Source organism: Rissa tridactyla, chromosome 3 (assembly GCF_028500815.1).
Source record: "Rissa tridactyla isolate bRisTri1 chromosome 3, bRisTri1.patW.cur.20221130, whole genome shotgun sequence".
NCBI classification, from domain to species: domain Eukaryota; kingdom Metazoa; phylum Chordata; class Aves; order Charadriiformes; family Laridae; genus Rissa; species Rissa tridactyla.
The window spans coordinates 44,618,046-44,631,599 of record NC_071468.1 but is presented as its reverse complement, the minus strand read 5'-3'; the positions used below and the strand labels follow the sequence as shown (position 1 = coordinate 44,631,599).

The 13,554-nt window shown below is 39.7% G+C and overlaps 1 protein-coding gene across 2 annotated transcripts in view; it reads right to left on the bottom strand.

The window, feature by feature from the left end:
- Nucleotides 1–13,554, bottom strand: part of ARID4B (AT-rich interaction domain 4B) — a 95,602-nt gene that overhangs the window by 59,081 nt on the left and 22,967 nt on the right. For both annotated transcript variants that reach the window (XM_054194113.1, XM_054194114.1), the window contains exons 3-5: nucleotides 4,446–4,556; nucleotides 772–837; nucleotides 83–173 (exon numbers count right to left, since the gene is read on the bottom strand). In XM_054194113.1, coding sequence (XP_054050088.1) covers nucleotides 83–173; nucleotides 772–837; nucleotides 4,446–4,556 — 268 coding nt within the window. The remainder of the gene's footprint in view (nucleotides 1–82; nucleotides 174–771; nucleotides 838–4,445; nucleotides 4,557–13,554) is intronic.

Genomic DNA, 13,554 nt, shown 5'->3' with positions numbered 1-13,554 from the left:
TCACCGTGCTTAAGACATGTCCAGGTCCCAGGCTTATTTTTAAGTCATGAGTTTTATTTAAGTACATAACTCCTTCTCTTACCTACAGTGTACCAGCTTGCATCTGTTAATTTGTTGATAACTGCTTCCTGGTATGTTCCATCTGGATTCTTCACTTCCACAACAGTTCCTACCTAAAATACAAAAGCCACTTAGCACTTGAGAGCTTCTAAAACAGGCAATGAAGTTAGCACTTTGTATTTAGCAGAGTTAATTTCTAACCTATTTCTATGTTAAATATACCATACTTTTCCAGCATATATATTCCAGAATATATTTGTATCCCTCAAAACTTCTTTCTTTCATTCCTCTAAAGTAAGCAAACTAACTGAGCTGATTATTTCCTGCCAGCAGGTGGGGAACAAGAACCAATCTGAGTGATGTCATTCTCTTGTATAAGAGCTTGCCCATCAAATCTTCCAGCTGAGTTTTCCAAAGCAACAGTGACTAAAAATCAGAGACAGCCAAACTTATAGCTTTAAGGCCAAAAAGAACAGAGGCTTGCATCAGCCTGTATGCTGCATCCCCTTTAACTACAAAGGAAAAAGTTAACATGAAGAGTGTACTATCTCTAGCTTTGCTGCACTACCTTTTATGCTTCGTGATCCTATCTGGCCTGTGTAATAAATTGAACATTCCACTTTCACCCCATACTGCATATACACATTTATGTCAAGTACTGAAAAAGAATGCTTTTCAAAGTGTTAGGAAGACACAATACAAATTTATTACCTTTAAGGGACCCTTTATGTGGTCATCCTGCACTTCCACTGTTGAAGAATCATGTCTAAAAGTTACCTAAAAAATATAATTCAACTGACAATCACTTGATACAATTGAGCAGCAGAAGCACATGCAGATGTCAACAGCCCTTCTTTTACTCTCATCGTACAGTTAGTCACGATAATCATTCCACTTGATGAAAACTGTGTTTCATTCATGTATTTTAGAAATATGAGGAGACAATTTCTCAGTCATCAAAACGTTTAAAATATTTTTTATCTTTCAGAAGAGAACCATTACATCTAGAGGAAGTGACACACAACAGTTTACCAACAATGTTTAATGGCTCAAAACAATCTCTGCAGCTCTCTTAATGATTTGAATTGTGCTGCTCTAGTACCACACCAAGAAAGTTTCAAGAGTTCTGAGCATGAATAATTTTGAAGAAACATTTATATTTCAATGCTCTGAAATCAAACAGGTTTAGCACCAATATCTAGGAATCAAAAGTTCAGTTCAAATAAAAAGTAACCTGAAACCTGTGGTCACCATTGGCTCATATGAAATAGCCAGTATTTCAATTCTGATTAGAGACATCTGTTTTTATTTACTTTCTGCAATTATCTTAAATGTATTTTACAGCAAAAAAGGAACTCTATCCAAAACCATGAGCCAGCCACAATGTACTATGATGAAAGGTAAACAAAGCAAATTGCTATTGTGTATTCCTGAATGGCTTTTCTTTTTATGGATGCCTTAGGGCTTTTTGACTCTTTTAGAGGAAAAGATTTTTGATGCCAACAGTTTTTGCTTCTTGAGATATTCATATGTACTCAAAGAAATACTGGTTATTAACAGAAATATTCAAAATACAAACTCAGTGTGACAGCACTGCCCTTTCTTGAAGCTGAGAAAAGTGATGTCAGTATTTGTTAGTGTGGGTTTTAAATCCCATGGTATTTGTCAGTGTGGATCTTTTCTGTCTCAGGCAAAAGATTAAGACATTCAGCACATCATCAACCAGTTGGAATTTTCCCTTTTCTTCACCATCCTGAAAAGACAGTCCTGCTTGGCTTTATACAGCAGATGCTTCACTAGTTCCTGTTTAATTAAGACCTACATAGAAAACAGTTTCTTCTGAAACTTCTGTGGAGGGTGCCCAAATATAATTGGGCATTGATGATGGTGCTTATTGTTTTAGGAGACACTGTCAAAATAAACTGGCTTAAACAGCTCTCTAAGAAAAGCTGTATGTAACAGATCCTATGAAGATGGACTGCCACTCTTCTAATACTAGAAGTCTTGCCCTTTAGCCAGATTTGTACTGCCTTCAAGACTTTTCACAAGTTCAGGCAAAACTTCGGTTTTACTGCTCTCCATGACAAAGCGTGTAATGTAGTCACATTGTTAATGTAAAATTCTGTACCGTGTACAATACCTGCCAAAGACTGCTAAACCATGAAATACACTACCTATTGATACTGAAATAATAAATACATAGCACTTGCATTAAATTGAATAAAGTTATTAAGTTATACTGATGATGGAAAAGTTATTACGAAGGTATGCCTCAAAATATTATAGGAAGCAGAATTCAACAGAAGAAAGCAGGTAAAAGGAGACACAGTTACATGTATTTTACTTGCCTAAAGATGACATACTCCATATTGAAAATGTTGTTGTCATTCTCCTTTCTCAATAGAGCATCTAGTTACAAAACTTAAGTAAAAGCTTCAAACTAAAATTGATGTTATGAAGTTAACTGACTTTTCGTTCAGTAGTTCTAGGAGACTGGGGCATAAAATATACTGGGGCCAGAAGAAACTGTTAAACAAGTGGAAAATAAATGCAGCAGATAAACTATCAAAATTCTAGCCAAAGTACACCTGATAATAAGAATATTGGTTAGAGCTAGTACTGGGGAAAGTCTGCACGTGCCAGAAAGCTGAAAAGATTTTTAAAGAAAATCAAGGGGTCACTGTTAAGTTTAGGGAATGTATGTTCCTGGTGGAGGAAAGACAATATAACCAGATATTGTTATTGCACTCACACACACACAAAAAACCTCAACCACAAACCTCATTACTCTACAAAGCAAGGGCTTAACTGCCCTAAGCTACACAGTAACAGCGAAGACACACACAGGAACTTGAATCCACAGGGCTTTAGGCACAGCCTCCACAAACAACTTACAGTAAAAAAGGCTAATCCATTTCATTTCAAGATCTTTCTGCAAACATTGCAGTAACCAAACTGCAAGTAATAAACCCGTAAGAAAACACTTCTCAATTAAAAACAAAACTTTAAGTGCAAGCGGCCATCTAAGACCGTGGGCTGAAAGCCCTCTAAAGAGCTGAAAGGAGTTAAGATTTCACTGATCTAGGCACAACACAATTCCTGTGCTTAAATACTGATACTTAACAGCTTAAATACCAATACCTAGTCGCTTAAACTCAATGATGCTGTAAAGCATAGACCAGCTAATGCTGTTAAGAGTTATGACTAATGAAATGAAAGGACCACTAATTTGTTCTAAAGGCTTTTGAAAGATGTCAGATTTAAGACTAACATCTTCTTGATATAGTTAACATTATTATCAAAGAAGTGACAACAGTCCTTCGCAACAGGGCTTTTGGAGATAGCCTGCTCTCTGCCTCATACATACTATAGGCAAAATCAGCCATAGCATGAGGGTAGATTCAAGCAATGCATGACAGTTTTATAACAGAAGCTCTTTGATAACAGGTTATCACCACTCACACATTTTCACTTGTATTTACAGTAAATATAAGAAAAAATATTCTGCCGCCATAACTCCATTGCAGAGCAACTATCTAATTTATTTTTTGTAAGTGCTTTTGATCCTTGCTGTGTTACACTTCTGTATGAGGTTAAGAGGCAGAGCAAAAAAATAGTACCTGCTCCCAGATTAGAAGCTTTTAGGGCAACATTATCCAAACAGAAATAAGGCCATTTTGCAGTGTAGACTTACTATGTAATAAAAACAAGGCCGAACATTGTTCTCTCTATTTCTAGAAATGATATTTTAAATTTCCACAGGATGTTAAAATGTGTCTCTTGTATTCCCTCGCCACAATTTTTATTTGTACTGCATATAGCTTATATTGATTCATTCAGTCATTAACTAATCATAAAGATCTTGTGAGATCCCCTGCTTGCTATTCTGTAGGCCTCAATATGCCAAGTCTTTGTTGGAAGACAGCAGGGTTTAATCTTATACCTGATGCATTATCTAGTTGACACTGCTAAACGGCAGTGACCTGTGCTTCTGAAGTAAAAGAAACCGTATTAAACCTACTTTGAGGAGTTTTAGCTATTTTCTGATAACATCTTCCCATACATATACCTACATTTGTCAAATTCTGATCCATTACTTTAAGGTCAGCCTATGGCATTGAAGGCCACAAGCAGTGGATGCAAGCAGATGACAAAGCAGTGAAAGAAACAGAATGCATCTAATTACACAGTAATTAGTGGGTGGGGGGAACCCCTCCCCTCCCAACAAAAATGAGCTTCCTGTTATTTCAAAGATTGCATTGCCAGCCTCCAAGAAAAGGACAGCTTCTTAATTGTCTTAAGACTATAAAGAAGTTTCATGTTGTGCTATTTTGAACATTGATAACCTTTTTCCCAAAAAAAGTGTTTGCAGGAAAACCACATACCTTGACTTTGACAAGTCTTTTTGCTGTCTTGATCTTGGCTTCACAGAAGGCTCCTCTATACTTCGCACTCACATCAGTGCCCACTGTGAGATAGGGAGGCTCATCAATGGCCTGAAACAGAAAGGAAAACAACTGGGTTTTAATTACTGGCCGCTGGCGATATAGCTGACATGGTCTTGCTAGCTTTTGTGGACAGAGCATTACAAAACAGACAAATAAAACTTAACTTGACAGCATATGTATACCACAGCAGTAGAAACACAGAATGCAACTCTACGCTCATACAATGACTACCATAAATACAATAAACTGATACCACAGTTGTCTGCAAAAAGCACCACATAAGCCTCCAAACTCCGCACCAACTGAAGACGCAACAGATGGCCAGTTCTGCTGCAATGGTGAAGCACAACCAAGTGTTCTACCTTCTCCTTTAATTGCCTCAAGATCTGACGAGTTTCATGAAGAAACTGGTGTTTATCTCCCTCAATTAATTAAGGTTCATTTTTCATTAGTAGGTAGAACAACTCTGAAGAGATTTTGCTTTTTCACTTTTGAATAAAGTAAATTATATAATGTGGGTGCTTAGCAGAAGAGCAGCCCGAGGGGCAGCATACAGTAGGAGAATAACAGTGGGATAAATGCACAATGAAGGTGAAGGGCCCAGACAAAAGACAAGGTTCTGTAACATGCAAGAGGAACAGGTGACACCCAAATAGGGAAAGAAGAAATAGAAGAGGAGGGAAATAAGTGGTTTGGGGAGTAGGAGGAGAACATGGGTTCAATTAGTATGCGGAGTAAACTCATAAAGGTTCTGTTCCTTCAAAGGACGTCCATCTTCTCTCACTCAACCTCTCCCAGTGTAATCTGGGGGAGGAGATTCCAGGTATCTGAACCACCTCACTATCATTTCATAGAATGTGTGTAGAAGGCAAAAGGTGACAAGCAACAGCAGTGAGGTATGTTTCCAAGAGCTGTAAGCCTCCATCCAGCCCCAAACAAGAGCTGTGAACAGAGATCTTAGCCCTTGTCTAAGACCACATCATGTTTCTGCACCCCTATAGATTCAAACACAGCTTACAAGAGGCAACTCTGGCACGTGCAGGCTCTCTGTGGAAAGAATGTACAGATTATCTCCTTCACAGATCTCAGAGCTACTATTTGATAGTGAGGTGCTTGCACTCACCATCAGGTAATTCCCACTGGCTCTTTTCAGCTCCAATACATAAGAAGTAAAAGCATACTGAATGCTTCAATGCATGACTTTTCAGAAATTTACATTTTGAAATTCAGAGACGTGAGATGCTACAGTGTTAACTGTGTATTAATGATGTTTCACCTTGACTCTCTTCAAGTCTACCTCTCATTATCAGGTAACAGAATATATTTCAGAGTACTAGAAAAGTGTTACCAATCTGCACTCGTTAAGATCATCAGAAATATGAATGCTCTAATGAATCGCTCCCTCTCTCTCTCTGCACGCATGGTGTCGACTACATGCAGAGTAGTAGGATATACTGCTCTGGTAGCAGTGTAACCATGAACATATATTTATTCTTATTCCAGACAACAATAAAACACAACTGAGACTAACGAGGTATCTGTTAAGAGTGTCGGGATTCTGAAATTCATTCCTCCTTGCTTGTCTAACAGTGTAAATGTACTTGCCTTCAAGGCAGGCTGCAATGTTTTTCTCTTACTGCACTTGGAAGGATGCTGGAAACAGGGACTCCGATGGCGATAACTTGATTTTGCTTAGTACTACTCTCAGTAGAGTGTACCAGGTAGTGGCTGCTTCACACAATATAAATCTGAACAGGGGAAAGTAGCGATGTATTCTCTTGCAGAGTCAGTAAAGCTTTAAGAGGGTCGCATGCCTCCTGCTCTCCCCACTCTCTAGTGAAGAAACTCTTTCAGCACTACAATGTTGATAGTCTTTCATGCCAGCTGATCTTCCAAACTTAATAGAAAGCGTGGAGTATTGAGATTACTTTAACAAGACAGACAGATCCCAGATGGGTCCACACAAATGCATATAGCTAGAATCCTCCTACAAACACTTCTGAAGTTGGTTCTGTCAGTATTAGTTTATACCTCCCTATACAGACAAACAAATTGTTTCAAAGACCAACTCATAACGCTAAGTTTAACTTGCAGAAAATAAAGAACACTTTTTCTTCACTACTACTGAACATTAAAAAAAAAGAAAAAAGGTCTGCAGTACTGTGAACCAAGACAATCTGAAGCTTTGGTCTTTGACTATTTAGAAGTTTATGGCAGAGGAACAGGCAAGCCGACAATCAAATTTTAAAACAGGATCTTAAATTCTTACTAAGAGAAAAATCACTAATATTAGTGATTAAGTTTATCACGACTGTGGCTTATTTTTAAAAGCTTCTTCCAAAAAGAATATTCATTTGAAAAACATCTGTAAGAACTGATTTCTGTTACTACCACACAAGTTAATTTCAGTTCCTAGCCTAAATTTCCTGAACTTACTTTTACAATAGCTAACTCCTTTCACTGGAATTAGTTACCATTGTAAATAAAGTAATTTCAATGAATAGCAAACATATGGACTATTTGCTTACCACTGTACGTATGTTTACTAAAAATACCGCACCAGAGTGGCCTTTGAGAGGAAAATTCATACTGATGAAATGCATTTCTTTAATTACCACTATGAATCATTATACATTTTTAAATAACCATGTGAAATCTTCAGTGGATACATATAGGAAGATTTTCTTCCATTTTACTATTCCATTGAAACACAAATTATGTGGGCTTTTTTTCCCCAAATCACTTAACCGAAAATTTCAAAATGCTTCCCTCATTCTCACTGATAGTATCATTTGAAAGTGATTAGTTAAAACAACTAGCAAGATGTGATGCATCATAGAGAATGAAAACTAGAAAAGTAAACAGTGATGACCAAAGTCTGGCATTAATTTCAGATTATCCTTACCATGACTTTGTCATTTTCACAAACTCTAAATGACTCGCCTGTTCTCAAGCAGGTTTTATTCAATTCCACCAAATGAGATAGAGATTAAAAATAAGTATACAGCTATTTTTTCCTTTCTGTTCTCCTTTCTCTGCTTTGTGCTTACACCACTTAACAGACGTTCTTACACTCAGAGTGAACATATCTTTGACTACTTAGTTCTGACGTGCTTTGGCAGTATTTGTTTTTATTCTTTCTTTGCTTTTCAGTACAGGTTACCAGAAAAAAACAGTATGTTAAAATACAGCTAAAATCTGACAACACGATTCAGTAATCTTGGAAAAGGTATTATGAGCATATTGAAATTATCTTAACAAGGAGCACTGCAACAGTCTTTAAGGGGAAGGGGGAGACACAAGGTTGGCTTCTTAAAATTATTGAAGATTTCATTTTGAGACAACTCTACTAGTCTCATATGTTGCTGTCTCCAAAGGCTGAAGTCTCTGCCTTAATTTTATTTTAAAATTTAAGGTAACCTGAATTTGCATTTACATTTTATATGTGAACATAATCTCTTGCACTTTATAATTCATAGATAAGAATCACCTTTTCAGTAGCATATCATACATAAACCCGTCAATAAACTTTTTGCTCAACAGGAAAACTGAAAAGTATACCCAGCATACACCATCATTCATTTATAATGAGATCGTGAACTTCTTTCATCCACAGCAACTTCCAGATTTCCTCCCTCTCAACTCTCCCAATGTTTCTACGTCTCTATACTCTCTCCACACATCTTTCAGTTCAAACAGGAGGAAGACGAAAGGGAAAAGTGAAGCTGATGGTAATCTCTAAATTTGGCTTTTTTTTTTTTTTTTTTTGGTAACTATTGGCAGAAGATTGGTATTTAAGATCCTCACTGAAACTATCCACCAACCAGGCGCTTACATGTGGCATCACTATTTTGTTTGCATTAATGTCTGAGGCCAGGCTACCAGAAGGGGAGCAGGGTCTGGTGGGTGACAACGAGAGATGGCCATCCTTCTCCAAATGGAAACCGGTGGATGGCTGTATGTATCCAAGGCCTCGCTCCCCCGGCAGTTTGGGGATGCAGCCAGGCTGGGGACACGGAAGGGCTGTTTCGGCAAGAGACTGGGGCGAGACCTTCCCTGCCTGTCGCTGCAGTGGGATGCTGACTACTGAAAGCCGAATGTTACCAGCGCTTTGCGCGGCTCCCCAACGAGCGGCAGGGGGCCGGTTCGATGCTCTAGCTTCGACAAGGCTGCCGGAGGGACGCAGAGCCCGGGTGATTTTGATGAGCTCCTTAGGGACGGCAGAAGAGCAGACGGGCACCAGCGTTTCTCTGGGGACCTGCCTGCCCGCCGCAGGGCACAGGCGACCAGCCAGCCCGGCGGCGAGCCCTGCCGCTTTAAGAGGAGGGGCCCGGGCCAGGAAGCTGCCAGAAGTTTCTGGCCGCTGGAGCCAGCACCGAGCGCTGCCGCCCGCCCGCGCTCCCCCGCGGCGCCGGCAGATTAATCGCGGATTGCCGTTACGCTAAATTTGTCCCCGTAAGGCGATTGCCGGGTAAAGCTGCACGCAAGGCTCCCCGGGAGCCGGCCGCTGCAGGCGCCGGGCTCCGCCGCCTACCGAGCACCGGCGGGGCCGGCGCCCGGGGGCCGCCTGGTACGGCTCCCTCCCGGCGGGAACCCGGGCGGCGGCGGGGCCGGGGGCTGCGGGCTCCCTCAGCGCGGCACCGGCACTGCCGGGGGGACCTGACACCCTGCCCGCCGCCGCTGCGGGTACGGCACTGGTGTGCTTCCTAAAGCAACAGTCAAGTAACAACTTCGATAATTTCTGGCATTCTCTTGGGTGAGCAAGAAGGCATAAAAAAGAAAAGGATTTCCTGCAGTTTTGCGCTTTCCACTAGGAAATCCGAACTAACGGGCAACCACCATACTACTACTACTTAACATTGTTTTATTAATGGAAATTGGATGAATAGTTTCTTTGCTATCTCAGTTCACAACTGCTGTGTAGGGACAGGTTTTTCTATATGCAGCACAGGCTGCCGTGGCTGAAAACCTGGTTTACCACTTAAATAAGGAGCAGTCTCTAAGGTGACCAGTCAGCAATTTCCACCAATTCAATGGCTGAATTTTCTTTGGCAAGCAAAGCGGGCTGCTGGAAGGGTTCCGCTTCAGCCTTCAAGCTGATTATCCTTGGAAGGACTGATAAATGGCTAGATGCCCACATCATAAAACAACCTGCACATCTTCTGAATTTGGACATTTACGTTGGTATTAATAGTTCTGGTCTTCCAAGTGTGAGGGAGGAAAAACATCCCTCCAGAGTGCCTTGGAAAAAATATTTTAACATTGCAATCTAAAATGGTAGTAGCATCACACTTTTACATACCTTTTAAGGCTGTTAAAGAGGTCAGTTTTCCAGTTTTTCTAGAGATTTAGATATTTTCCATCTACATGGGATGAAATCGTCCTCACATCACCTCTTTCAACTGTGCTGCATTACTATATTCAAATTCCTTTGTAAAATCTGTCATGTCCTACAGCAGCCGATAAAATTCCTTTATGTTGTCCTCTGGCTATAAGCACGTCTAATACAGTGTCCCTGAACATATTATTTCTATCTCCTAATCTGTATTCCTCTGCACTATGCACAGGATGTTCCAAGTAAACTACATGAAAACAAGATTAAGCATTCAATCTAGAAACACAGCAGACATGCTTAGTAGGAATGCCTGCAGGACTGCTTTCAGATAAATATGGAGAGAGAAAACTGGGTCTGTACCTTCCCTTTATTTTTGATATACACAAAGTTTGAAAAGCCAGGATTTGAGCTTCTATTAAACATTCAAAATTCAGCGTTTATCTACTCTACAAGACTCTTGAGTTGAGAAACTAGTGAAACGTTTTCACGCAGCCAAAAAAACTCCAACAATCCCACAACTACTGAAAAGAAAGGACTAATTTTAGTTTTTACTTTTTAACTGGAAATTTAACACCTGTTTATTTTTAATAACCAAAGTTCAGAAAAAGCTTGTTAAAGATTCAAGACAACCCCCACCCCCACCAGGCATCCAAATTAATTATTGGGTTTAAAAAAGAAACATCGTAACGCTCAACATCTAGTTTTTTTCTCATCCATATTAAGCAAGACAAACAGTGGCAGAACTTTTTTCTACTGTGTATGGTATTTTGAAGTTATCTTTCCATGAGAAGATGACTTTCTCATGGTTTGCACATCTTCCATAATTTAAGATCATAGAATGGTTTGGGTTGGAAGGGATCCTTAAAGGTTATCTAGTCCACTCCGCCAGCAATGAGCAAGGACATCTTCAACCATGTCAGATTGCTCAGAGCCCTGTCCAACCTGACCTTGAATGTTTACAAGGATGGGGCATCTCTGGGCAACTCAGTCCAGTGTTTCACCACCCTCACTTTAAAAAATTTCTTCCTTCCATCTAGTCTAAATCTGTGTTCTTTTAGTTTAAAATCATTACCCCTTGTCCTGTGACAACACGCTCTACTAAAAAGTTTGTCCCCATCTTTCTTATAAGCACCCTTTAAGTACTGAAAGGCCACAATAAGGTCTCCCCGGAGCATTCTCTTCTCCAGGCTAAACTACCCCAAACCTTTCAGCCCGTCCTCAAAGAAGAGGTGCTCCAGCCCTCTGATCATTTTTGTGGCCCTCCTCTGGACCCGCTCCAACAGGTCCATGTCCTTCTTATGTTGGTGGCCCCAGAGCTGGATGCAGGTGGGGTCTCACCAGAGTGGAGTAGAGGGGCAGAATCACCTCCCTTAACCTGCTGGCCACGTTTCTTTTGATGCAGACCAGGATGCAGTTGGCCTTCTGGGCTGCAAGTGCACGTTGTCAGCTCATGTCCAGCTTTCTATCCACCAGTAACCCCGAGTCCTCCTTGGCAGGGCTGCTCTCAAACCCTTCTCCCCCAGCCTGTATTGATACTGGGGGTTGCCCCAACCCAGGCACAGGATGCTGCACTTGGCCTCGTTGAACCTCATGAGGTTCACATGGGCCCACTTCTCAAGCTTGTCCAGGTCCCTCTGGATGGCATCCTATCCCTCCAGCATGTTGACTGCTCCACTCAGCTTGGGGTCATCTGCAAACTTGCTGAGGATGCACCTGATCCCACTGTCTATAGACCCTTAAGTCTTCTAATGAAAGGCAAAAGTTTCACATGGCTGGTAACTTAAACTCCCGTTCCACCCTGCAGAATTAGCAGCCACCCCAAAGTCATTCAATAGGGTTTCAGAAGCATTTGGGGCAATGAAGGCTTGAAAAGACTCAATTTTCAAAAATAGTGTCATTTTTTGGAAAAGGAGTAAACTCAGCATCTCCTAGACAAGTTGTGAAGAACTGTTTTCAAGACAACAGGTGAAGCAACCCACAAAGAAACCATTAAAAAACTTTCTCTCCAATTACTAAGATACTTAAATAAAGATTATTACCTTAAATATTTTCAAACTGCAGTAAATTCTACCCAATAGCAGAGAACTACCCACACACTGCAGAATCAATCTCTTAATAAACAAAATTACCGAGCGTAATTGAGAATGCAAGAGTTTGCTTACAGCTCGACCTGCTGTGGTTAGGAGGACACTCAACTTTACAGTAATAGCAGATATCTTCAGGAAAAAACTAATAGTATAGCACATATAATGTACTCAATTTGTCAGATAACATATCTATAATTGATTACAAATACATTCCTCATGTATTTTCAGAGCAACAAAGATGAGAAACTTCTAAAACCTTTCTACAAACTTCTACAAACTTCGGCACATAACTCCTTAGAGACAAACGCAACATATGAAACAAAGACTGAAGCACAGAAGATAAAAAACTCCTTTAAAAAAGTATATCCATTGCCCCATCCTCCATCTCCCAGAAATAAGAACACCACAACAGGAAACAGGAGGGATTTTTCTGGAAACTTGCAAAGTACAACACAGAATGAAGGGCAGTGATGTTTTTCATATGAAAAGGCTAGCACATGAAAGATGAAGAGTAAGAGTGTGCTTTGGGATGAAAATCAGATTTCAGCTTGATTTTTTGTTTTGTTACTGTTGTACATTTCAGAGAAAGTAAAAATTAACAATTTTGAAATTTCTGAAGGAAAATGGTTTAATGTTATCAACATTTTGCCCACAAATAAAAATTACAGTAGGAACATCATGATTAAACTGAACATTTCTAAATTAAAAGGGAGGGGGGTCCTTCTTGTACTGAAACCTATTTCAAGTTTCAATTGAAAATCTACATGAAGTTTCAAGTAACACCTCACCAGTCTTGTAAGCAAACATTATACAGCGTATAATTGTGGCAAAAAGATATTTTTTTTCCCCCCTTTTCCCCCTCTCTCTCTTCCCCCCTCCAAGTTGGAAGTTGTGGACAGATGTCTGGAAGACGGAAGGACAGAACCTAGTGGACAGATGTCTGGAAGTACTAAACCAACTTCTGACAGCTTTAGCATTCTCTACAGGTCCAAAGAGGATATTTTCTTTATTTCAAATTATTCAGTTAGATCAGTTCAATGTCTAGCTTTATTTAAAGTTCTTAAAGTCCTGAAAAGGGACAAAAGATGGGTTTCCTCTCTGAATAAAAATGAGCTATGTAGAAAGGATTTACAGGCCCTGAGATTATGAAGCACCAAGAGATCCAAAACAAGAGGTTCAACTCAGTAACCACAGGTAATACTTCCTTTATTTAATGTATCTGTTTTAAATGCAAAATGTATTTTCATTATTTTTTACTTTACTATCTGTGTAAAGTTGAATTTCCATGGAACTAGTAATCCCTTTACTTCTGTTAGGGTTTGGAACTATGCTAAGTTGATGGATACAGAATTATAAAGTTATTTCAACTCTACTTTACTCAGAAAATGAGAAAAATTCAAAGAAAAGATTTAGAAGTGAGTCTATCCTAATCATTGGCAAAGAGCAGTTTGCTTCTCCATCCAGAAATCTACTGAGTAGTGTAATTTCCAAACATTCACACTGTAATTACCTAATTTCCCATTCAAAACAGCAAATCCAGAACAGTGACTATGCTTAAAAAAAAACCAGAGTATTTAGATTTTTTTTTTTTCTCCTGCCACACTGAATAAAACCCACTGAATTT